Genomic DNA, 24,783 nt, shown 5'->3' with positions numbered 1-24,783 from the left:
TCTGGACCTTGGCTACCTCTCGGTCTTAACCTCCACCCCCTCCCTGCCTTCCTGTCTTTTTGCCTAACTCATTAATGAGTGATACCTATCTGGAACTCAGTGTTGGCATGACTGCCTGTATTAGTTTCCTCTTACTGTTGTAGCAAATTACCACAAATTTAATGTTTTAAAACAGGAAAAATGTATTCTCTTACTTTTCTGAAGGCCAGAAGTCCAAACTGAGTCTGAATGAGCTAGAATAAAGGTATCAGCCGGGCTGATTTGTTCTGGAGGCTCCAGGGGAGAATCTATTCCATGACTTTTCAGCTTCAAGTGTCCTTTCTCAGCTTCCTGGGCTTGTGGACCCTTCTTCATCTTCAAAGAGCATCACCCCAATCTCTGTATCAGTCATCACATTTCCTTTTCCTCTTCTGTAGTCAAATCTTCCTCTGTCTCCCTTTTATAAGAACACTCGTGATTACATTTGGGGCCCACTTGGATAATCCAGGGTAATTTCTCCATCTCAAGATCCTTAACTTAATCACATCTACAAAGTCCCTTTTGCTAAGTACTGGGTTTCAGCTTCCAGGGATTAGGACTTGGATATCTTTGGGGGCCATTATTCAGTCCACCGCCATACCTTCTTGAATCCCAGGATATATTAAATGTATTAAACCCTCCCCTGGCTCCCACAGGATGCTATACTTTTCCAACCACATAACATCTATTACACTTATTACAATGATCTGTTGAGGCAAGGACTGGTTATATACTGAGCAATTCTCTTTCTTTCTCTGAGTGCATAGGAAGACTACATTTCCCAGCTTCCTTTGTGCTTAAGTTGGGACCATGTGATCAAGTTCAGCTAATGAGATATGGTGGGAATGATGTATGCCCCATTCAGGCATGGCCATAAATTGCCTCACTCAATCTTTCTGCTCTTTCATCCACATACATGGCGCCACATGGTATCCACATGGCTAAAAGTAAATGATTTCAGAATGGTGGCGCTACATCATGGGAGGGACTTGGATTCCTAAGTCGTCATTTACTATGTTAAGCCCCTGAGATCTTGGGTTTGTGTGTTATAGCAGATGACCTAATCTGACTAATAAATTTGTTTTTTTTTTTTTTTTTTTTTTTTTTTGCGGTACGCGGGCCTCTCACTGTTGTGGCCTCTCCCGTTGCGGAGCACAGGCTCCGGACGCGCAGGCTCAGCGGCCATGGCTCACGGGCCTAGCCACTCCGCGGCATGTGGGACCTTCCCGGACCGGGGCACGAACCTGTGTCCCCTGCATCGGCAGGCGGACTCTCAACCACTGCGCCACCAGGGAAGCCCAATAAATTTGTTTTCTTGCTTCTTTTGTTTACCAAACTATAGGGTCTCTCTTATTTCTTCTTGTACCTACCTGTTCCTAGCACAGTGCTTGGCACAAAGTGATCATTCAATAAAGGGTTGTTAAGTGAATGAAAGGCAGTTGGATTCAGGACGAGGACATAGGGGGTTAGGTGAAACTAGGGGAAAGTGTAATTGTCACTGTGAGAAATGATGAGGGCTGAACTGAAGCCGTGACAATGGGGATGAAAGGAGAGGAAGGATCTGATATTTATTTAGGAGGGAGAATTGACAGAACTTGGTGATTAATAGGACATGGAAGTTGAAATAAAAGATGGTATCAAAGACCTTCCAGTTTACTGGTTTGGACACATGGCTGGGCATTGATGCACTGAACTTTCAAATGTCCAAGGGAACATGTAGGTGAAAACACAGCTCTATGTGACTGTTGCTTATTTGGTTGCAGCACAATTCATGTATATAAGTTTCTCCTTGAATATTGTTGGCTGGGCAATCTTGGTGATATGGAGATTTTTAAGTCTACTGTGGTTAGTAGTAATGGGATTTGAGATATGTGGTAGGCTGATGCTGTGGTCTGAACGTTTGTGTCCCTAACACATTCATATGTTGAGATCCAGCTACCCAATGTGATGTATTAGAAAGTGGGGCCTGTGGGAGGTGTTTAGGTCATGAGCATGAAGCCCTCATAATGGGATTGTTGTTCATACAAATGAGATCCCCCCGCCTCTTCCACCATGTGAGAATACGATGAGAAGGTGCTGGCTATGAACCGGGAAGAGGGCTCTCACCAGAATGTGACCATGCTCCTGCCTTGATCTTAGAGTCCCCAGCCTCCAGACTGTGAGAAATAACTTTCTGTTGTCTAGAAACCATCTAGTCTAAGGTATTTTGTTATAGCAGCCCAAACAGACTGAGACAGTTGATATAAAAATAGCTGCCGTCATTCACACATCCTTGTATGCAGGCCCCTTTTCAATGTGACTTTTTGCAGCTTTTCCCATCAAGAGAAGAAGTCTATTTCTCTACACCTGAATAGGGACTGTTTTGTTTTTTTTTTTTTTGCGGTACGCGGGCCTCTCACTGTTGCGGCCTCTCCCGTGGCGGAGCACAGGCTCCGGACGCGCAGGCTCAGCGGCCATGGCTCACCGGCCTAGTCGCTCCGCGGCATGTGGGATCTTCCCGGACTGGGGCACGAACCCGTGTCCCCTGCATCAGCAGGTGGACTCTCAACCACTGCGCCACCAGGGAAGCCCTAGGGACTGGTTTTATGATTTGCTTTGAGCCAACAGAATGTGGCAGAAGTGATGGTGTGACTGTTCCGACCTGGGTCTCAGTAGGGCTTTCATGCCTTCTCTCAAAAGGAAACCTGCCCAGGCACCGTGTGAAATATCCTGGGCTAGCCTGAGGGCATATGAGAAACCTCATGGGATGGAGAGGAACTTTCCCAGCTGAAGGCTGTCCCAGACCAACCAGCACCCTGGTGACCTGGCAGCTAATAGCAAATCCATTAGTGAGTCCAGCCAAGACCAGAAGAACCATTGAGTTGAAGCCAATTTAAAAGTTTCCAATTCACAGAACTATTAGTTAAATAAATAGCAGTTGTTTTAAGCCACTAAGTTTCGGGATGATTTGTTACATGTTAAAAACTAACTAATACAATCTGTATTTATAGGTATTTGAGCAGAGAGACAGGGTCTGGGGAGTAAACAGCTGTGGGTTTTTCATCTAGTCTCAGTTGATTCCTAGGGGTAAAGCTAGTTGTTTTAACCAATGCAGCTAGCTGGAAAATTCATGACCCCAAAACCTATTTTGATTTCACAAGTATAGTTGGATGGACTTAAATTATTCAGATAATTGCTTCAACCTACCACTTTACTTGTAAACAGAAGCTACTGTGATGTTTTTAAATTAGTTGTCCCAGACTCCGGGATTTCATCTATAGTAAAATGACCAAAATTGGGAAGGAGAGGTTTCCAATTCTTCGCTGGTAAGAAATATTTTAAAAATCACACACACACACACACACACAATATATATAAATATGAAACTAACATGGAGTAACTCCAACAACATTACCTTAGAAAGAAAATTTTAATACAAATAGAATATATAACAATTAAAAGAGGTGTTTTTGAACACATTTCATCAGCCTTACTTTTTCTCAATTTTCTATGGCTTAGTGAAAACCTCGACACATATTGGTATTGTTCTGTGGACTAGCTTTTGAGAACTACTTTTAAAAAGGGTCTACCAAAATTCTGCCTGCTATGTTTCTGAGAATGCTTACACACATTTAACTTAAATTAACGTAACGTTAACTCAAATGTCACCACCTCTGGGAAGTCCTCCTCTCCTGGGTTGGTGGAGCTAAACATCCTCCTCTAAGTTTCCATAAGCTTGACCTCTGTTTCTGCTGGAGTTGCATTACCTATACACAGGACCAGTTACATAATTGGTGGGACCACGTGTTCAAAAATCATTTGGAATTTCAAGAAGACAACTGTAAAGCATTAAACCAAGCATGGAGCCTTCCGGAGCATGGGTCTCTGTAAGGCTGCACAGATTGCACGCCCAAGAAAATTCTGCCCTGCCTCTATATTCTATCTCAAGCTGGAGATGTTGTGATCCTGGAAAGCAAGATCTTGTCTCAGTCATCTGTCTCCTCAGTGTCCAGTGCAGTGCCTGACACATTGTAGACTCTTCAGGTTTACTGTAGTAAGAGTGAGTGTTTCACTGCTAAGTGTGAAACTGAATAATGGAAACCTCATTTAAAAGAGTCTGGGGCTTCCCTGGTGGCGCAGTGGTTGAGAGTTCGCCTGCCGATGCAGGGGACACGGGTTCATGCCCTGGTCCGGGAAGATCCCACATGCCGCGGAGCGGCTGGGCCCGTGAGCCATGGCCGCTGAGCCTGCGCGTCCGGAGCCTGTGCTCCGCAACAGGTGAGGCCACAGCAGTGAGAGGCCCGCGTACCGCAAAACAAAAACAAAAACAAATAAAATGGAGTCTGGAGGCCAGAAGGGGGAACTCTCAGGCTCTACCACTCCATTCAGTTACAGACCCCAACAGAAAGAAACATACCTTGCATTCCCAGCCGGAAGGTGTCACTTCTTTCCTACCCCAGCAGGCGGAAGGAAGATTTCTTCCCCCAACCCCAGCAACAAGCCCAACCAATGGGAACTGTCCAAACTCAGCCAGTGGGAAGCCACCACCACCCTGAATTCTCGCGATCCTTCGAGGGGACCTTTGTTCAAAGCGCCGACTCCTAACTTCCTCCTTTTCGCTATAAAATAACACTCCTCTCCTTTGTTTGCTGGACTTGCGAAGAGCTTTCGCTTGTATCGAATTGCAGTTCTCTGATATTCCCAAATTAACGCATTTTGCTGGTAAAATAACTGGCTGCTTTACTTTTAAGGTCAACGTGAGGTTACTTTCACTGTGCTGATCTCTCCAGACAAGGTATGGAATGTCTGTAATATGCCTGGGGAGAGGAACCGTTCTTATCCCCATCTTATAGATGAGGAAACTGAGGCTTAGAGAGCTTAAGTGACTTATTCGAGGTCATAAACCTCATTTGAGAAAGAGCCGGGATTTAAACATAGGCAAGACTCAGTGGTTCTTGATCAGTTTTGCCCCCTGGGGATGTTTTGTCAACAGTTTTTCGTTGCCAAAACTAGGAGGTGCTGCTGGCATCCAGTGGGTAGAGTCCAGGGATGCTGCTAAACATCCTACGGTGCACAGGACAGCCCCCCAATGGAGAATTAATTAACCGCTCCAAAGTATCAGCAGTGCTGAAGTTGAGAAACCCCTTCCTGTTACTAAAGCCGAAGCTTCCTAAACTTTGGTTTTCAGTACCAGCCATTTTATATTCTTTATTCGTATTTCACTTCATTAATAAATACTATATTTATTATTTTTAAAAAATTGACTTTAAATTGTTGTACTTGAAAGAATTGACTATACCTTAAACATTTAAGCCATGTGTTTGATGGGTCATTTTTTTCTGATACACATTGAAATAAATATGTCAGTGAAAAAATGTTGCCTGCCATGTCAGTAAACAAAGGACGTTGCAGCCATCAAGCCACTACAGACTTCCTGGACAACGAGCCCTGAAGGAACTCAGGATGGAGTCAAATGGGGTGCCCACTGCTAAGCCCTTAGCCACTGCAGTCAACTCAAACGGTGTACCCTGAGGGGATTCAGAATGGAGAAAAGCAGGATTCCGGCCCCAGATAGCTGAGGAGCATATCAAAAGAATGATTTCAGTGAGCCCAGACTCTTCCATCTTCCCAGACATAGAAAAGCGCTAAATTCATTAACTTGAGATATCTGGTTTTCTTTAATTAACAGTAATTTGTTTTTAATTAACTTTTTGGCTGCGTTGAGTTTTCATTGCTGCATGTGGGCTTTTTCTAGTTGTGGTGAGCTGGGGCTACTCCTCGTTGCGGTGCGGGGGCTTCTCACTGATGAGCACGGGCTCTAGGCACGTGGGCTTCAGTAGTTGTGGTGCACGGGCTCTAGAGCGCAGGCTCAGTAGTTGTGGTGCATGGGCTTAATTGCTCTGTGGCATGTGGGATCTTCCCGGACCAGGGCTCGAACCTGTGTCCCCTGCATTGACAGGTGGATTCTTAACCACTGCGCCACCAGGAAAGTCCCCAATTAACAGTAATCTTTTGATGTACCAACTGCCTGGTCTTTGTTGCAAAAACTCCTGTGTATTCTGGCTCCTCCCTTACCTCTTTGGAGCAGTCCCTCAGAGCGGTCTGAGAGTCCTGTCTCCCTGGCTTGAAGTCCTCAGATTGTCCAACCAAATAAAACATAATTCTCAGCTTTTAGGTTGTGCATTTTTTTCCTCAACAAATATAAAACTGTTTAAAAAATCTTTGTTGGGGTACCACCAAAAATCATCTCACACACCACCTCTAGTCTTAGAGAACCTTACTGCAGACCCACTTCACTTCTTTTATAAGGCTTCTCTTATCTTTTCTGAACAAGATACTAAAATACATCAAATCAGTGTGTTGCTTGAAGCTGGCAAGGTACTAGCTACATTTTGGCTTCTGTTGGGGAAAGTCTTCGAGAGGATGTGACCACCCATTAACCAGAGAGCTGGACCTGGGCAATCTGAGGCTCCTCTCTCCCTCCTCTGTCCTTGAAATGTACATTCCACCCACTGTTCCCTCACTAGAAGCTGTTCCAAGGAGGCAAAAGCCTAAATAAACTGTTAAGATTCTGGCAGATGGGTGCAGAGATCTACTCCTCTTGCAGCCGCCCAAGACAAACTCTACTATAAGTTCCCTTGTTTATTAATTCTGCCAATCTGTAGTGGCTGCTTCTTTCTTCCCTCTCTCTCCTGAGATGGGCCAGTTTCAAATTTCACCCGGGAAGCTCCCTGAGGTTATAAACTAAAGCTTCTGTTTCAACTCTTTTATTTTTTCTCAAAGCTAACAGTTGCTTAGACACTGCTTTGAAGCCCTAAGGACCACCTGATGGGACAATTAACAAACAGCTCCTTGGAGTGAGGGCCACAGCCGCAAACAATCTAATTTGTTGAGCTGCTTCTGGACATTGATTGCAAGTCCTGGTAAGCGAACATCCTTCGTTGCATTGCTGTCTCCCCTAATTGTTGGGGAGTACAATTGCATTCTCGCTGTTACATGCACTGCAGTCTGACATAATTAAGGCTAGAGCCAATGAGATTCTTCTTTAGATATTAAAAGCCCCTGTGTTGTAAATAATAATGTTATCATCTCTTTCATAGAAAGCACTTTCATTAAGAGCTACATTTTAATTTCAACACGTGTGCACGAATTCATTTGGGTAGTGGTAGGGGGTGGCATTTACTAATGAATTTTCATCTTCCATTAACTTGCCAGGTGTTTCAAATGCCCCCCAGCCTCCAAAGCCCTGAAAGAAATATATTCTCAATCACATGTTCCAAATGGGGGCATGTTCCCAATAATCACACATCTAGTACGAAGTAATGAATCTATTTACTGACTTGACATACCCAGAGGAAATCAACTTTTTTCCTTTGAGGAGTAAAAGGAACCAAGATGATTCCTCTCTCTTCTAAATATTTTTCAAATTCTTGGGAAATAGGCTCGGGCAGTATTCCAGGGGGCAGTGACAGCCACGGCCGGCGGGAGCAGGAAGGGAATTTGGTTTGGGCAAAGCTCATGGGGCTTCAGGTATGGAATGTGGTAAATAAGCCACGCAGAGTGGATTAGGTCTGCTTCTTTCCAAAGCAAGATCCCTGCACTCTCCCTGTGACAAACAGGGGGCAGTCTCTGTTAATTAAAGCTGGGAGCAGCCGCCAGAGCCAGTCTCCTCTGAGGCCCAGACTCAAATGTCCTGGTGACAGGCAATATTTTACAGAGATTGGAGGCAGATTCTGAAATGGACTTTTCTGTCTAGATTTTGTCTCTTTTCGCTAAGATTGTTCTTTTTAAAAAAAATCAAATTTAGAAGGGCCTTCAAACCCCCAACTCTTGCGGGAAGGTGTCTGTGACCTAGCCCTCAGTGGGTCGTTGCCCTCAGCTCTCAGCCGTGGTGCTTGCTGGGAAGAGTCATGTGGGGTGCAGTGGGGTAGGATGGCAGGAGACCTGGGATTAGGAGCCCGGCACTCTGCATCCAGCTGTGCATTTCCCATTTGCTGGCCATATGACCTTGGACAAAGCCCTTATTTGAGCCTCAGCTTCCTGGACTGTTGCAAACATGCTGGAGCAGAACTTCCTAATTCTGAATTAGTATGTGGAAATATCCCAACCCCTCTGCATATCTGTCTCAGCCCTAGGTGTTCCTTTCCTCTCTCAGTTTAAGACAGGGTCTTGCATAAAAGGTCTTAGTTCATTAAAACAGCCTGTACATATTTTTCAAGTGTTTCCCGTATCCACATTGTTCTAGATGCTGGGGGACCCTGTGAGAGTCAAGGCCCTTTCTGCCGTGGACTTTACATTTCAATGTGGGAAGACAGAAAAAAAAAAAACCCATAATGTCAGGTGGATGGAGAGTCTGGAGGCCTATTTTAGGAAGGCGCTACCTGCGGTGGTTAGAACATAGGCTCCTGAGTGAAATTTCTTGGGTCAAATGCCAACGGCAGCACTTCCTTGCTGTGCTTCCTTGGGCACCTGGTTTAATTGCTTTGGGCCTCAGTCTCTCCCTCTGTTGTGTGAGCTTGGTAAGATTACCTAAAAGGTAGAGTTAAATGAAGTCAGTCATTCAGTGGTTCAGCAAATATTCCCAGACTGTCTGCTAGATGCTAGGCACCGCTTTAAGCATCCTCGAGGAGGTGATTTTAGAACAAGCAAGCTTAGTGGGTATGTTACAAGCATTGAATAAACGTCAGCTGTGGTCAGCTCTCCCACACCAATGCCTGTGTTTGTAGAGACTTACACAGTGCTGGTGTGTGTGGGTGGACAGACAGTCCACACTGTCCTGTTTTGGGGATCCCATTATGATGAATCCGATGAGTTCAGACTACACAATCTCATGCCTTGTCCTGATGGCTTTAGTACATAATACAGCCCATAATTCAGTGAGTCTTCCAGGGCTGGTACACCCCTGGATACATTCTATCAGTATTGCCCTGGTGTGTTTTTGTTGGAATAGGGTCATTTCTGCAAGTCTTTGGGGGAGACAGTAGGTGACCGTTTCTTGAAAGAGAAGGCACAATTAGCTGAACTGCGTCTCATTCTGAGAAAACTTGCAACGGAGTCCCAATAAAACCCCATGCTTTTTCAATTAAGGGGACACCCCCACCCCTGCCGTATGTCATTTTATATGTGGCCCAAGCTCTTGGTTCTTTGAAAATGCCCTGAGAAGCCCTTGACTGCAGCCAAATGGAGAGAATGGTGGTGGAAACATTTCCCTGCAAATCGCCTAGCCTACTGCTAAGTGTATACTTAGTTAATGCAATTAAAAAACAAAACGCAGGGGCGTGTGGGGATCTAAATTTGGTGTAGCAGCTTTGGTACAAATCCTGTTTTAGGGGCTACTGGAGTCAAATTCAAGCCGAGGAGAGGAAGAAGTGGGAGAAATGGGAGAGGGCCGACGGATGGCTGGAATCGGCTGATTTGAGAGAGGGCAGGTTTGGAAACACTGACTGGCGACGGGAGACTGAAAGCCGAGGAAGCAAGGCCCGGCTCGGCAGCTCCCGGTGAGGATATTAAGGGAGGTGGAGGGTCGGTGGGGACAGGCACCAGCCGGCTCCAGGAGACCGATGCGCGCGGGCTCCAGGTACCGGAGGGCAGCTGAGGCCGGGCGCCAAGGCCTTGCGCTGCACCAGATCTGGGCGCGCAGAGGCGGCGCCGCGGTGTGCCCTCCTGTGGAGCGCAGGGAAGGCGGCGACAGCGAAGAGGGACAGAGTGGCAGGTCTAGGGGCCTGGGAGAGTCCCAGGGAAAGACGTTCTGGGACAGGCCATTGCCTCGGCCTTGGCCGCTTCCTCACCTTACCCCTGCGTTTCTTTGACTTTAGTTCATCCCGAGCCCCTCTCCCGGGGGTGCTTATCCCGGGCCCAGGCGCTTGCCACCGGCCTTCAACCTTGGCCCTCGCCTGGGCCCCGGGAGTTGAGCCAAAAGGGTGGCGCCTCTGGCTGGAGGGCACAGTCGGGGAAAGGGCAGGGCGGCCCCGCGCCACCTGGGAGGGGTGATCCTGATCAGACTGCGCCCCAGTCTGTCTTGGAGTGGAAGCTACCTGGTCTGTCCCTCAACCCTTCGAGTCACCCCTTCCCTGGTGGGCCGACTCCAGCCGCAGCTGCTGCGCACGCTCCCGGGAAAAAGCCCCGGGCGGAGCCGCCTCTGCGCCCGGAACAGGTCTGAGCCGCGGCTCCCCTCCAGAGAGGGCGCGGGAGGTCCCGCAGCCGTTTCCACCTGCCGGGAAATCCGAGCTGTGCTTCAGCCTCTGCGGCTGCCGGAGCTCGCTCCTCTCCGCCCGCCAGCCAGGCTCAGCTCTGCACGCCCCCCAATTGGCGCCCGCCAGCCCGAGTCACCTCTCCCGCGCCCCCGCCCCTCTCCAGCTCGCTCCCGCCCCCTCGCCCCCCCCCGCGCCTCCTCTGCCCGCCCTCCTCCCCTCCCCCTTCCCTCCTGCCCTCCCTTCATTCCACAAGTGTTGCTTAGCTCTCTCCGGCGCACTTGGCCAGCTGGAGAGGTGAGAGGGATCCTGCGAGCGGGCGCGGGGCGGCGAGTCCAGAGCCGCCGGCCGAGGGGAGGCGCGGACAGACCGACTCGCCCTTGCTCTCCGGCCCCCGCCTCCCCCTGTGGCCATCCGGACCTGCACCCCGCGCTTGCCCCCGCTCCTCCTCCCCCCGCCCGGCCGGCGCGCTCCTCCCCGACCGGCCCCTCGGCGCGCTGCGCGCTGGAGGCGAACGCGGGCTGAGCCGAGCGCAGTGGCCGCCGACCACCGAGCGCCCCGCGCCGCTCCCTGCATGTGCGGCCCGCGGCGGCTCGCAGCCCCCGGCAGCAGCCTCGGCAGCTTCGGCCGCGCCTCGAGAGGCGGCTGCAGCGGCTCCAGCGGCGGCCGAGCGGCCGAGCCCGGGCTGGGAAACACGATGCGCCGCGTCCTCCGGCTGCTCCTCGGCTGCTTCCTCACCGAGCTGTGCGCCCGCGTGTGCCGGGCGCAGGAGCGAGCGGGGCACGGACAGCTGGCGCAGCTGGGCGGCGTGGTGGTGCTGGCGGGGGGCAACCGCTCGGGGGCCGCCTCCGGAGAGGTCGGTGAGGGCGTGGGGGTCTCGGACGCACCCCCGACCCGGGCGCCCACGCCGGACTTCTGCCGGGGCTACTTCGATGTCATGGGCCAGTGGGACCCGCCGTTCAACTGCAGCTCGGGCGACTTCATCTTCTGCTGCGGGACTTGTGGCTTCCGGTTCTGCTGCACGTTTAAGAAGCGGCGACTGAATCAGAGCACCTGCACCAACTACGACACTCCACTCTGGCTCAACACCGGCAAGCCCCCAGCGCGCAAGGACGACCCCCTGCACGACCCCACCAAGGACAAGACCAACCTGATCGTTTACATCATCTGCGGGGTGGTGGCCGTCATGGTGCTCGTGGGCATCTTCACCAAGCTGGGGCTGGAGAAAGCGCACCGGCCCCAAAGGGAGCACATGTCCAGGTGGGCTGCCTCCCCCCCCCCCTCCGGGCTCTCCCTACTCTCCTCTCCACCTTCCTGGAGGCAATGGCGCTCCCCCCGACCCTCGCTTCTCCGCGGGGGTATGTCACCCGGGCAGCCAACTTGGGCTGAGAGCGCAGAGAGGGGACGCTGCGCTCAGCACAGGTGCGGACATGAGCGTGTGTGGGGGTTAGGGGGTGTCTTCTCCTCCCCCGCCCTCTTGCCGCCCCCTCCCGCCGAGGCTTGCAGCGGGCTTGAGACACACAGTCCCTGGGAACCCGTGGCTCCGAAGTCTTGGGCTTTGGGGAGGGGGTCCAGCCTTCGGATTCCAGATACTAGCCTCTAGGTAAACAGGGGCCAGCGAGCCCAAAAGGGAAGGGGGGCGTGTGTGAGCTCGCGCGCGCGCGTGTGTGCGGGAGGGAGGGAGGGAGGCAAGGAGTGTGTGCCGCCTGCAACTCGTACGACTCGCGAAAATGTGGCGAGGGAGGTGGAGAGTGCGGGGAGGGCGAGAACAAAAGCTGTGTGCTTGGAGCGGCCGCCTCGCTTTCTCCGAGCTGCCAGGTCCCTGGAATTGGGACCTCGCCACCCCTCCCCTTAACCCCCTCGTCCCCCTCTCCAGTCGCCACCTCTCCCTGCCTGGGGCAGCGACCTCAGCTGCGCGCTGCCCCCCCTTGCCTAGGCTGGCGTGGCCTCCAAGGACCGGAGCCTTCTCCCCGCGCGCCTTCACCCCCCAGATACTCTGATTCGTCAACTTCCCCTTTTGCCTTGTTCATTATGCAAGTCCCAGCACGAGCAGGTCTCAGCAGATGGGAGAAGGCATTTGGGATTAATGGAGCTATTTGCCTTTTGCTTTTTTTTTTTTAAGTATCTAAATCGATTCGCACAACCTAGCAACTTTGAGGCGGAACACGCAGATGCGAGGACGCAGCCCCCGGCCGGGGTGAGGCCTGGGGTTGGTGTGAGGTCCGGGCGGGCGGGCGGGGTTGAAGAGCGCCGGGTGGCCTGCGAACAGCTGGATGACTGGGGCGCCAGGTTTATTCTTTTTCCGAATATGGGCAACAGAGTCGCCATGTGTTCCCCCCACGCCCCACCCAACACACACATACACACCCCGCACCTCCGGGTGCCAGTGTGCCCGCCTAAAAAAACCTCAACAAAGAGACCCACCAAAAATAGGCGAAGGAACATCACCACCTCACTAGTAATTATTTTCTACTTATACTCAGATTATCCGATTTTTTTTTTTTTTTCCAGATGGGAAGAATTTGGGGGAAGAGGTGAGGAAGTTCTTCGGTTTGGGTCAGTAGGGAGGTGTGGATGGATGTTGAGGTCTGGAGGCACAGAAGTAAGCTCCCAGGGCATTCAAGAAAGCCTGACCTACTAAAAAGAGTCAAGAGCAGGCCCCGCCCACCTCCCCGTAACCCCAAGGTGCCCGATCGCCAACTGCACGGGCCGGGTGGTTTCACTTCCCCCGCTGTCCTCGCCAAGGGACTGTATTAAGATGAGAGTGAGACACGGAAGCAGGGCTGCGGCAGCGACTGTTGCCTTGGTAGGGAGATTCACCCAGGGATATAGGTAGGCTGCCTTGCAGATTTCGGCTTAATTCCTCTGCTGAAATCTCCTTGGAGCCTTTGCCTTGCAAACCAGCTCTTACAGGAGCCCTCCTCCTTGTTTGGTTGGGATGGGGGTGGAGAGGCATGAAGAGGGAGGTGAGAAGGTGGAGAGGGGAGCTAACCTTTGGGCATCTGTGGGAGAAAGATGCTAGCTTCAGGCCAGCAGGGACTCAACTTCCTGGTCCTGCCCCCTTGCAGCTCTGTTTACTTCAGCCCAGCAGGCTGCAGCCACATTCCTCTGCAGGTATCGGAAGAGGTCTGCTTGGAGGTGAAATCTAGGCGTACCCAGTCCTGGGGTAGCAGAGCCTCAACACAGGCTCTCCTTGCATACATTTTGGGAATTCCAGAATGGAGTGAAAGTCTGTACTCCTGAAGAGAAAGGATGGTTGATTTTTACTTGCAACTCCTAAAGTATAGTTTTCAACCTCGGCTGATGTTTAGGGTCACCTGGAGTGCTTTTAAAAGAGTCCTCTTGCTGGGAGCCCCACCCTAGATGGTTCCAATCAGAACCTCTAGGGTGGGGCCTGAGCATCCATACTTCTGTATATCTCTCCAGGCTTTACAGTGTTCAGCCAATCACTGTCCAGGAAAAGGAAGTAACATTTGCTGAGCACAGTTCTGGGTGCCAGGCGCTATACTAGGGGTGTGTGTGTGTGTGTAAACATTCTCTCGTTTAGTTTGCACAGCGATGAGACAGGTGCTAATTTAATTCCCACTTACATAGGAGCAAATCATAGCTGAGGTTGGTGGCTTGCTCAAGGTCACACAGAAAGTTGTGCGATCCCTAGTCCCCTGGTTTCAGCTGTGTCTGGGGCAGATGTTTTCAGTTTGAGTGAGCGTCAGAATTTGGGGAGCTTCCTAAAATGCACAGTCTTGAGTTCGATCCAGAGAGATACTAAATCCATCCATCTGGGCCTCGGAAATCTGCATTTCACCACCTCCCTGAATGGCTCACGTAAAGTGGTCCACACTTGGAGAAACACTGGTCTTGATTCGGGAATATTTTACAGGATTGAGGATGGATGAATTCATCCAGTGTGACTCTTACTTACATTCTATTGCTGGTTTTCCCCGTGTGTGTAGCCTTTATGTGTATTTCTGTGGTGCTGGGGGCCGCCCCAAGTTCTCACCAAACGCATCCTGCTCTGTTGATCATTTCAAGTCCCAGCCATGGCAGTGGCCTCATCCACTTTTGCCTGCACGGGGCCATGGGATGCTTGGGTGGGGCCAGCACACCACGCTCGGCATCAGAGAGACTATACGGTGGCTTCTAGGTGAAATTAACCTGCTGGCTGCAGCCACTTCATTTACTTTGTCTGCAGCTGCTAGGTCACTGGGATGTTCTTACCTCATCCGAAAGTTTCTTCTCCTCAAAGACTTAACAGCACGTGCTGCTCCCACGTCACACCCTGACTGGTATTGATGACCAGTGTGCTTGTGTTTGAGGAGGTCAGTTTCTAGGCTCAGAGTCCTGGGTACATCCCATGCTTCCCTTTGGGCTGATTAGGACTGAAAAAGGGGAAAGACAGCAGTTCCAGGAGTGTGCATGGACCTTGCTTGTGATGTTGGGAAAACTGTACAGATGCTCATTCAGCAGCTGTAACAGCTGCCACATTCAAGCACAATTTATTGGAAGAAGTGACTGCAAATGGTGGCCAGCTATGGGTACCAAACCATGCAGACCTGTTTTGTTTGGCCTGCAAGGTATTTCTATTTATGTATTCTTATTTTTAAGTTTTCCTCAATTTGTTATTGTGAAACATTTTAAACATACAAAAAACTTGAAAGAAGAATAAACACATAGTCCAATATATCTTTCATCTAGAGCAGGGTTTCTTCCCCTTGACACTGTTGACATTCGGAGCTGGATAATTCTTTGCTATGGGCGCTGTCCTGAGCATTGCAGCAGCCCTGGACTCTACCCACTAGGTGCAGGTAGCACCCACCCCACGCTTCATTCGGGACAATTAAAAACGTCCTCAGGTGTTGCCAAAAGTCATCCAGGGGCAAAATCACTCCCAGTTAAGAACTACCAATTTAGATTGAACAATTATGAGTATTTTGTCCTGTTTGCTATCTCTCTCTTCCTTCTTTCCTCCCTTCCTTTTTTCCTTCTTTTCTCCTTCCCTCCCTTCCTCTCTTTTTTTCCTTTGTTTTTTGGCTGAAGCAGTTGAAAATAAGTTGCAGACATGACGCTTCATCCTTGAATACTTCAGTGTGGATCTCCTAAGAACAAGGACATTCTCCCACATAACACAATTCCAGTATCACACCCAAGAAAAAGAACAAAAATTCCGTAACATCATTAAATAGCCAACTGTATTACTGTTTTCCCAGTCATGTACCAGAAATGTCTTTTAGAGCTTGGTTTCTCAAACCAGGATCCAGTCGAAGCTCACTGCCTTTGGTTGTGAAATCTCTTTAGTCTCTATTAAGTATGGTGTTTTAAAACCAACTTAGAACCAATTGCCAACATTTAAAAACTGAGAGATTTCACACAGAAATCCAGATTTCTGATTTCTCTTGAGAAATCGATAGGTCTGGTAATATTGGACCTGCATATTCAAACAGCAGCTGTTCCCTTTAGGACCCTCTTAGGTTTAATCTCCAGCCACCGCCCCCCGCCCCGCTCCCCCAGCCCCATTCACTCAGTTATGTTACCTGCAGTCCCCAGAGAGGTCATCAGGCTGATCTTAACAGAAATGGGCTCAAGTCAGATGGCTCCAGATTCAGTCCCAGCTCAGCCACTTAATAGCTGTGTGACTCTGGGAAATTTACCTCACTTCTCTGATTCTCAGGTTCTTGCCTACAAAATGGGATGATGAGGGTCCCTATAGCATAGGCTTGTGTGAAGATTCACTGAGACTGGGCTTAGAAAGCTCTTAGAGCAGGACCTGCCATATGGTCACTGCTCAGTGACTATTACCCTTTATCATCATCCTTATTACTGGAATTTTCTAACCCTTATCTACCGAAGTGGGTGAAGTTGTAGTCTGGAACTCTGTGTCTAGCCCTTGCTCTGCTATGACTGTTTAGCTGTGTGACATTGGCCAAGTCTTATAACCTCTCTGGGCTTGCATTTAATTTTAGCAGAAGGAGTGGCAGGTTCACAATAGGAGAGACGATCCATGTATGACAACATTAGATGCATTGCAAAGAGTTGGCCTGGGTGATATTGAAGAACACTTGCTGGTTTTTACTATTTTGCCATAAGCTTGTGTGTAAATTCTCATTTAATTTCATGTCCCACCACAAGGAGGTCCGCCTTATGACAGTCTGCCTTTCACAGAGGCACAGATTGCTTTCCAAGAGGATACACAAGCCCCTAGTGAGTGGAGGAGTTGGACTTCAGGCCCAGACAGTCTGAGGCTGTAGCACGGATCCTTGACTACTAGGCTGTACTGCCTTGGATCACTGAGATGCAGGACTTCAGTCTTTGCAGATCACAGAGAGGTGCTCGATGCCCTGCAAATAACAGTGCACACATCAGGGCCAGTTCACGGAGCCACTGTCAGATCAAGACTAGGCATGTTTTCTGCATCTGCCCCTGGCAGGGCCAGCCCCTTGGCAAAGGCATCGGTAAGAAATGACCTTGGTGCAGGAAGCTCTCTACACTCGAAGCCAGTAGGGAACACATGTCATTATTTTGCCCACCTTCAAACAGAATCTGAAATCCAGGTGGCAAATTATGTAGTACAATGTCCTGTGTGTTTTTCAAACATGCTTCGCAAGTGTTGGAGTCTTGCAAAGAAATGGCATCAAGTGATATGTCCCTTCTTCCCTTGCCTTTTCTCTCTTATTCCAGCTTCCCTTCCACCTCCCCTTTTTCTTACACATTTATGGTTATCTTGTGGCTTCCACCAGCTCCTCAGGCTGGAGAAGCCCATGAATGCATATACTGTTGGCCATGGAAAAGTCTAAATTATTTTTCTTTGCAGAATATGTTTGCTTCTCTTTGGGTACTGAGTCCTTACATTTGAAAAATCAACTTTAACAACATTGCAAAGCAGTTATACTCCAATAAAGATGTTAAAAAAATCCACTTTATTGGGGTCTAATTTACACAATAAAATGCACACACATTATCTGTACAGTTTGATGAGCTTGGACAAATGTCTACACCTGTATAACCACTACTCCAGAAAGGTACCTGGTGCCCATTGCCCTTAGATCCTTGAAAAATAAATGATGCTTCTGGTAAAAGAGGAAATTCTCAGGAATCCCATTCAAGTGTTTAAAAGTCAGGACATAGTTTAGACCTTGGAACCCCTGGAGGCTATGAAGCAAGATGCTGGAACTCTGAGCTCTGTTCGGTAATGCTGGGGTCTTTTATTTGCTCTCTGTAATTGGAAAGAAAAGGGATGCAGCCTTTTCTTTTTGTTCCTCAGCTATGCCACGCTCATTGCTGCTTTGGAGTTGTTGTGTTGGTTTGCCTCAAATTCTCTGGCTGGCCCCTCCTCCGCATTCAAGTCTCAGCTCAATGTCACCTGTCTGAGACGCTGTCCCTGACCCCACAGGCTTACTTACTAACGCCCCCCTCCTCGCCCCCTCCAGCCCATCACTCAATGTTATTTGCTTCATTTCACATTACAGTCTAAAATGAACTTAATAATGTACTAGTTTACTAGTTTATTATCTGTCTCCTTCTGTTATCTTTCACATTAAGGAGTGCAGGGATGCTAACAGTCTCTTCCCCATCTGTCACCTGTGTCCTAGTACGGTACCTGGCGCATAGGAGTTCTGATTCCTGACATCCTGGTTTATATGACATAAGGTATCTCCTCATTCAGTCATTCATTTGCTCATTGATATATTCATTCAATAGGTTTTTATTGAGCACCTATGGTATACCCAGCCCTGTGCAGAGAGCTCTGAGAATGCGGCAGAGTGCAGGCACAGAGCTCATGGTCAAATGGCAGGAGACAGGTAATGTACAAGTAAATATACAAGTGAAGTGATACTAAGTTGAACCTTATGAAATTGCCAATATTCCATCATCTTCAACCTCAAAAATGGCAATGTTTTAACATAACAATTTGGAGCTGGGTTAAGGGATATCAAGGAAAAGTGTAGTTTCTTCAATAAGGTGCCTGTGTTAGTTAGGGTACTCCAGAGAAACAGAACCTCTAGGAGATCTATCTATTTATCATCTATCTATCTATCTATCTATGTGTCATCTATCTATCTATGAAGAGCTTTATGCAGAATTGCCACACATGTTAATTGAAGCTGGGAAGTCCAAAATCTGCAGAGTCAAGGTCCCAGTTTGAGTCTGAAAGCCTGTAGGTCACCGTAGAAACATGAAGAGCTGACGTCCCAGTTTGAAGGCCATCAGGCAGGGAAATTCTCTCTTACTTGGGGGAGGGTCAGCCTTTTGTTCTATTCCAGCCTTCAACTGATCGGATGAGGCCCACCCCATGGAGGGCAATGTGCTTTCCTCAGTCTATCAATCTAAATGTTAATCTCATCCAAAAACACCCTCTCAGACGCATCCAGAATAATGTTTGACCAAATCTTTGTTCTCTTCAGTCAAGTTGACACATAAAATTTACCATGACATTACCTTTAGGATCTTGCTATTCAGATTGTGGCCTGTGGACCAGCAGCATCTCCATCACCTGGGAGCTTGAGCAGAATCTCAGGCCCTGCCTCAGACACCTTGAATCAGAATCTGCATCTTAACAAGACCCCGAAGGTAATCTGAATGCACATTCGAGTTTGAGAAGCACCCGAAGTATGTGCCACACATAAATACCAATTCCTTGGGCATTTGTTTGGCTTGTAGTACATAGTTGGTTCTTTCCACTAATTCACTAATTTTTAAAAACACATCCCTAACTGTAACATTTTTTTAGCATACACCCCAATATGTGCACATACCAACAAAAATTATTATGTACACTGTAGCATTTATTATTTTTTAAAGTTTTATTGAAGGATAGTTGATTTACAATGTGTTAATTTCTGCTGTACAGCAAAGTGATTCAGTTTTATATATATATACTTTTTCACATTCTTTTCCATTATGGCTTATCACAGGATATTGAATATAGTTCCCTGTGCTATACAATAGGGCCTTGTTGTTTAGATACACTATAAAGCATACATAAGAACAGAAATATTAAAGTGAGCTGAAGGTGAAATAAATATTTACAATTTGTTGCCAATGGTGCTGACTTCGTGCAATCATTAGCTCATCTCTCAAAGCCTAATGTGTGTTGAGGATGAAGCTCATCATTCATAAATAAATCCATAGTTTGAATAGTTTTCCTGAGAGCTTTGATTATTTTTGGCTGACTCCATTTTGATCTGAATAGGCCATCATTGTTTTAACCTTGTGAGAAGCTGTTGAAGAGGAGGGGAGAGTCCAATCTGTCCTTTTCCTGTGCTTGTGTCATCAGTATTATCTCCAAGCTGTGGTTTTGTTATGGGGGACATTTTTAAGCCCCATGTCCACGTAGTGATGGTTAGCCTAGTAAAACTAGATACTTTGCCTGCACATCCGCTTTAGGGGTGCACATAACTGCAATACAGGTGATGCAGCCTAATGATGGTGCCACTGCTAGCCACCCTCTTTGGTCCAAGACTCCAGATTCTCACCATCTGACATGGGTATTCCAAATGAGGGCTCCGGCATCAATTCACATATTAAATTTATTTCTTATTCTTAGTGACTAAAGACCATACACAGAAGTTCTCATGTTTCCTTCCCCCATGCTAAATTATTTTAGGCAGTCCCTGAGTGAGTGGACCACATCTTGAAGACTCCTTGTCCAGGATGTGCGGGCTCTAAGAATCCCTGTCTTCACTGCATGCTCTGGGAAGGGCTGCCTTGGAAAAAGTATGGCTTGGCTTGTAGGTGAATTTCATGAATTTTGGCACTCAGAAGAAGCCCAGGGAATCTGCCGACGGCAGTGCTGACCGAGTTCATGGATAGACATCCTGAATATTTACTTTGCTGTCCTCTTGAAAGTCCGAATATTCTGAAATTTTGGAGAGACTCCTTAGAGAATCTGTTGAGATCTATGGCTTCTTCTTCGAGAAAAACGCACAAATAAAATTTCCATTCAATTCCAGAGGAGTTCAGAGATCCCCTGAAGTTCATGTAAAGAGCCTGTTTAAAAGTGAAAAAAGGCAAATTAGGTTTGGGAGGCATCTATTCTACGTTTCAAACATTCCTTCCCTGCAGCCCCTTTGAGTTTCAGGCCTTGCTTACTGCACAGAGTAGGAAGGAGCCTGGACTCTGATTTCAAAGACACTCAGATTTGTATCTTAGTCCCTCCACTGATTAGCTGAGTTAACTTGGGCATTTTTTTGTTTTGGAGAATGGATAATCCACACCTTGTAACATTATCCCCCCTTGTTTGCCATAATCCAGCTTTATCGGCCTTCTTGCTTGTCCCTCAGATACCTGAACTCTTTCCTGCCTCAGGACCTTTGCACTTGCTGCCCCTCTGCCCAGAATGTTCTTTCATCGTCTTTATGTGACCAACTCCTTCTACTGCTCAGGGCTGTACTCAAATATCACCTCCTCAGAAAGGCTTTTCCAGACCACTCCATCTCAGTATATTTAGGATTAAAAAAAAAGTGTACAGGGACTTCCCTGGTTGTCCAGTGGTTAAGACTTCACTCTCCCAATGCAGAGGGCCTGGGTTTGATACCTAGTCAGGGAACTAGATCCCGCATGCCACAATGAAGATCCCTCGTGCCGCCACTAAAACCTGGTGCAGCCAAATAAATATTAAAAAGTGTACAATTCAGTGGTTTTTAGTATATTCAGAAAGTTGAGCAACCATCACCACTGTCTAATTCTAGAACATTTTCATCATCCTAAAAAAAAACACTTCACTCATTAGCAGTCACTTCCTATTTCCCCTCCCACACCCCCAGCCCCTGGCAACCACTAACCTGCTTTGTCTCTGGATTTGCCTATTCGGAATATCTCATGTAAATGGCATCAGTTCACCTCTCGGAGTCTTTGTTTACTCATCTGCAAACATAGAGTAATAGTCCTCATAAGATGTTTACATGCTGCCTAGTTGAATTAAAGTATGTAACGTGACTAGTATAGTGCCTGCCTGACGGTAAGTACTCAGTAAATGTTACTTATTGTTAGGAATAGTGGGCCATTGCTGTACGTGAAGTGTTGGTATCTAGAGTTAGTCATAAAGGGGAACTAAACTTGTGGGGTGCAGACATATTACATATATTCATCATTTAATCCTCTCAACACCTCTATAAAGGAGGTAACACTGCTATCACATCACTATTGTGAGAGGCATGTGAACTGTTCTGCGTGAGGTCCTTATGTAATCTCTAATTGCAGTGATCTTACTAATGTCTTTTTTTCCCCTCTGCCCCTCAGTAGAATGGCAGCTCCATGGAGGAAGGGGTCTTGTCTTTTGTTCATGGGCCCAAGTATGTGCCAATCATTGTTTTGAATGAACAGATTTAAATTTTCTCTTCTTTCAGGGCCCTTGCAGATGTCATGAGGCCACAGGGCCACTGCAACACTGACCACATGGAGAGAGATCTCAACATCGTGGTCCATGTCCAGCATTATGAGAACATGGATACCAGAACCCCCATAAATAATCTTCGTAAGTACAGCTGTGCGATCCATTCCAGTCCTGTGTGGTGACCCAAGTGGCGGTCACACCACTCCAGATTTCATGGTGTATGTTTGGGTCCATGAAGAGCTTCTATTTGTTGAATAAGAAGTTTTATTTTATCTCTTCTGGATCAAACTGTGTTTGGCATCCTCAGATTTCACTTGGTTTGTTTCTCTGTTAAAGAGTGGCCCACTTGGTGAATTTCTCATGTTTGGTTCTTCTATTAGCAGAACCACTTGGGTGGTTCATCTTGGTTGATCTGTTAACTAATGGCCCTCTTGGTGGGTTCATCATGGTTGGGTACCTAGTTAACCAATGGATTACTTGGTTGGTTCATCTTAGATAGTAAATCTGTTAGCCAATAACCCATTTTGTTGGTTCATCTTGATTGGGTAATCTGTTAACCAATGGTTCATTTGCTTATCTGTCATCCTCCTGAGGTAGACCAATTGTGTCTTTTAGGTTTCATGCTGCTTTCAGTTAACAGATACTGGTTCACAAGAACTAGATTTATTTTTCATAAAACTAGAGTTTCGTAAATATAATCCACAAACTCTTTGTGTGTGTATGTGTGTGCGTGTGTGCACGTGTATGGAGTTTTGAGTTGTGGTTATGTTGGTTTGGGGTGGGTGTGTATGTGTGATTCAACAGTAGCAAATTGTTCCATTGTTCTTCCAGGAAAAAAAAAGCTGCATTTGCTATTGTGTTTCAATAGGTATTCTTTAGCTGATGGAGCATAGTTGGGGATCTTAGTATGGTCCCAAAGATTTTCTTTCCTTTCAAAGATCTGTATATACAACATACATTATGGAGCTGGTGCACTGAGAACAGGGAGTGGGGAAAACAAGATGGTTTTGTTTTTGACGGTACTACCGTGGTTACTCCTAGCAATTATGTTTTCAAGTAACCACCACATTAAAGTAATGTGGAGGGGTTGGTTTACAATAACAAAAGCCAGACAATTTAAAGGATGCATTCAGTTGTGGCTGGAGGTTCTTAAAAACAGAAACATTTCTGGCAGTGCACATTTTTCTAGTCTGGGTCGCCTTTGCTAAAGCTGCACGAGGAGCGGCATTGGTGTTTTATTTGCTGAATCATACTTTTGGACTGGTTGCAAATTTTCGTGCTCAACGGGTAGAGGAATAAGCCTGTGGAATTTGACATAGGTGATGAAAATTCTCTGATTCTGCATGGTGACAGTTGTTCATGGCCTTGGAAATGTCGCTGTATGTTGGCAAAGTCAATCTGTACATGGTTTGAAAATGGGTTACTAAGTAGGTCTTAGGTTTCATTATATTAAATAATCTGACATTATTTATTTGTGAACTGGACCATAAAATGATGTGAGAAATAGCCACATTTTAGAGCAAAATACACCAGCCATTGGAAGTTTTATGACCAAATCTCACATCCCTGAAAGATATGGTAAATTGCGCCAACTCTGATATGGCAATCATATCCAATTCTGGTTTTGATGGAAATGAGCACATTCTCCTTCAGAATGCACTGGGAAATAAGTTGAACCTAGGTGTATGTGAGTCCCAAACATCATAAGTGAGTGATTGTGACCATGAAGTAGAGAAAGCGGATATAGTATTGAGTCCCTGGCTATAAAAGGCAGCCGTTGAAAGTTTCTCATTTGAAGTTTCAATTTTTAGGATGATTTTGAATCAGCACTTGAGTGGAATAACAAAATCATTGAAGGCACTCAAATTTCACCATTCCATCAGGCAAAAAGGGCAGGCGACATTAATGAATCTTGCTTTAGTAAGGAATTAAAAAAAATATATTTATCTTTTTGGTTGTGTTGGGTCTTAGCTGCAGCAGGTGGTCTCCTTAGTTGTGGCATGTGAACTCTTAGTTGGGGCATGCATGTGGGATCTAGTTCCCCAACCAGGGATCAAACCCAGGCCACCTGCATTGGGAGCGTGTAGTCTTAACCACTGTGCCACCAGGGAAGTCCCTTTAGTAAGGGATTTTTGTTTAAAGTTGTACTGAGAATAAATTACTGTTCAGAGATGGGTGTCTAGGTACTGAGCAATTCAATAGTCTCCTGTGACAGGCTAACTTGGTTTATTTATGATTCTTGCTTTTAGTCTATATTTGTGTTTCAGTAATCAATGGTCTTTTTATACTAAGAAAAAAAATGTGCCTTGTAATATTTTACTGGGTAGAATTACACCAGAGCATTCCTGGCAAACTACAGGGGAGAATTCCAGGTGTTATGTCACAAACACTGCATTCTCATAAGGATCACCACAAATATTAATTTCATATAATTTTGCTAGGTTGGTTCAATCCTTATTTCCAAGTGTTTTTGGGACTATCTGAAAATAGGAAGCATATAGCCTTTCCACAGATTTACATTAATAAGTTTAATTGATATAACAAGTTAATTCAGTAGTTGGTAGTGATTGTGTTTCCTTGTAATTACATGTTTGTCTTTTGTTGACTTACAGGAGCTCTTTATATATTGTAGACGTGGGAAAAATTTGCCTGTTCAGAACAAAGAATGATTTGGGAAGTTCATTGAGAAGATAGGACTAGATAACTGATATTTATCAGTTATTAAATGTTCAAGAAGCCAAACCGTCACCAGAGCCCACTCTGACCAGTAGAGAACTAGGAGAGAAGGAATTCTGTCTAATAACCAGAAAGTAGGACCAGATCTTGGTACCAGAATTAGCATGCACCTATTGAATATAAAACCCTTTTCTGGACATTGTGGGAGCTACAAAGATTAACCATTACAAAAAACGGAATGAAAGATGCATCTATTTGTGATACAACAAGAAGGGACACATCGTGCCATTTTTAGGGTGTTCTTCACTAAACGTTCAAGTTGCCAGATTTGACTGGAAATTCGATAGGCCCAACTTAAATGTTATTTTCATCTCTGTTCAATTACTCACTTGACATTGCTTTAAGAGAATAATCATCTCCATATATTTATCTCTTCTCCTCTTGATACTAAAGCTAGATCACTTTATGATTGTTCCCTTACGCTTTGTTCAAATGCTAAGAGAATCAACAGTCAGTCTGGAAATCTGGATATTTGGAAGGAGGGGAGTGGAGAAGGACTAGGGTGAAGGCAAATAGGGGGCAGAGGGCTTC

General features: G+C 46.9%; 1 protein-coding gene across 1 annotated transcript in view; it reads left to right on the top strand.

The window, feature by feature from the left end:
• The first annotated feature begins 10,761 nt into the window (after positions 1-10,761).
• The window catches only part of SHISA9 (shisa family member 9), a 295,996-nt gene continuing 281,974 nt past the window's right edge, over positions 10,762-24,783 (top strand). The window contains exons 1-2 of the mRNA XM_022552291.3: positions 10,762-11,447; positions 21,530-21,657. Of these exons, the coding sequence (XP_022407999.1) occupies positions 10,762-11,447; positions 21,530-21,657 (814 nt within the window). The remainder of the gene's footprint in view (positions 11,448-21,529; positions 21,658-24,783) is intronic.

Source organism: Delphinapterus leucas, chromosome 15 (assembly GCF_059928025.1).
Source record: "Delphinapterus leucas isolate spDelLeu-1000000601 "Yukka" chromosome 15, BTC_Dleu_Yukka2, whole genome shotgun sequence".
Taxonomy (NCBI): Eukaryota; Metazoa; Chordata; class Mammalia; order Artiodactyla; family Monodontidae; genus Delphinapterus; species Delphinapterus leucas.
Note: the sequence above shows the minus strand (reverse complement) of the source record. Positions and strands in the feature narration are given on the sequence as shown.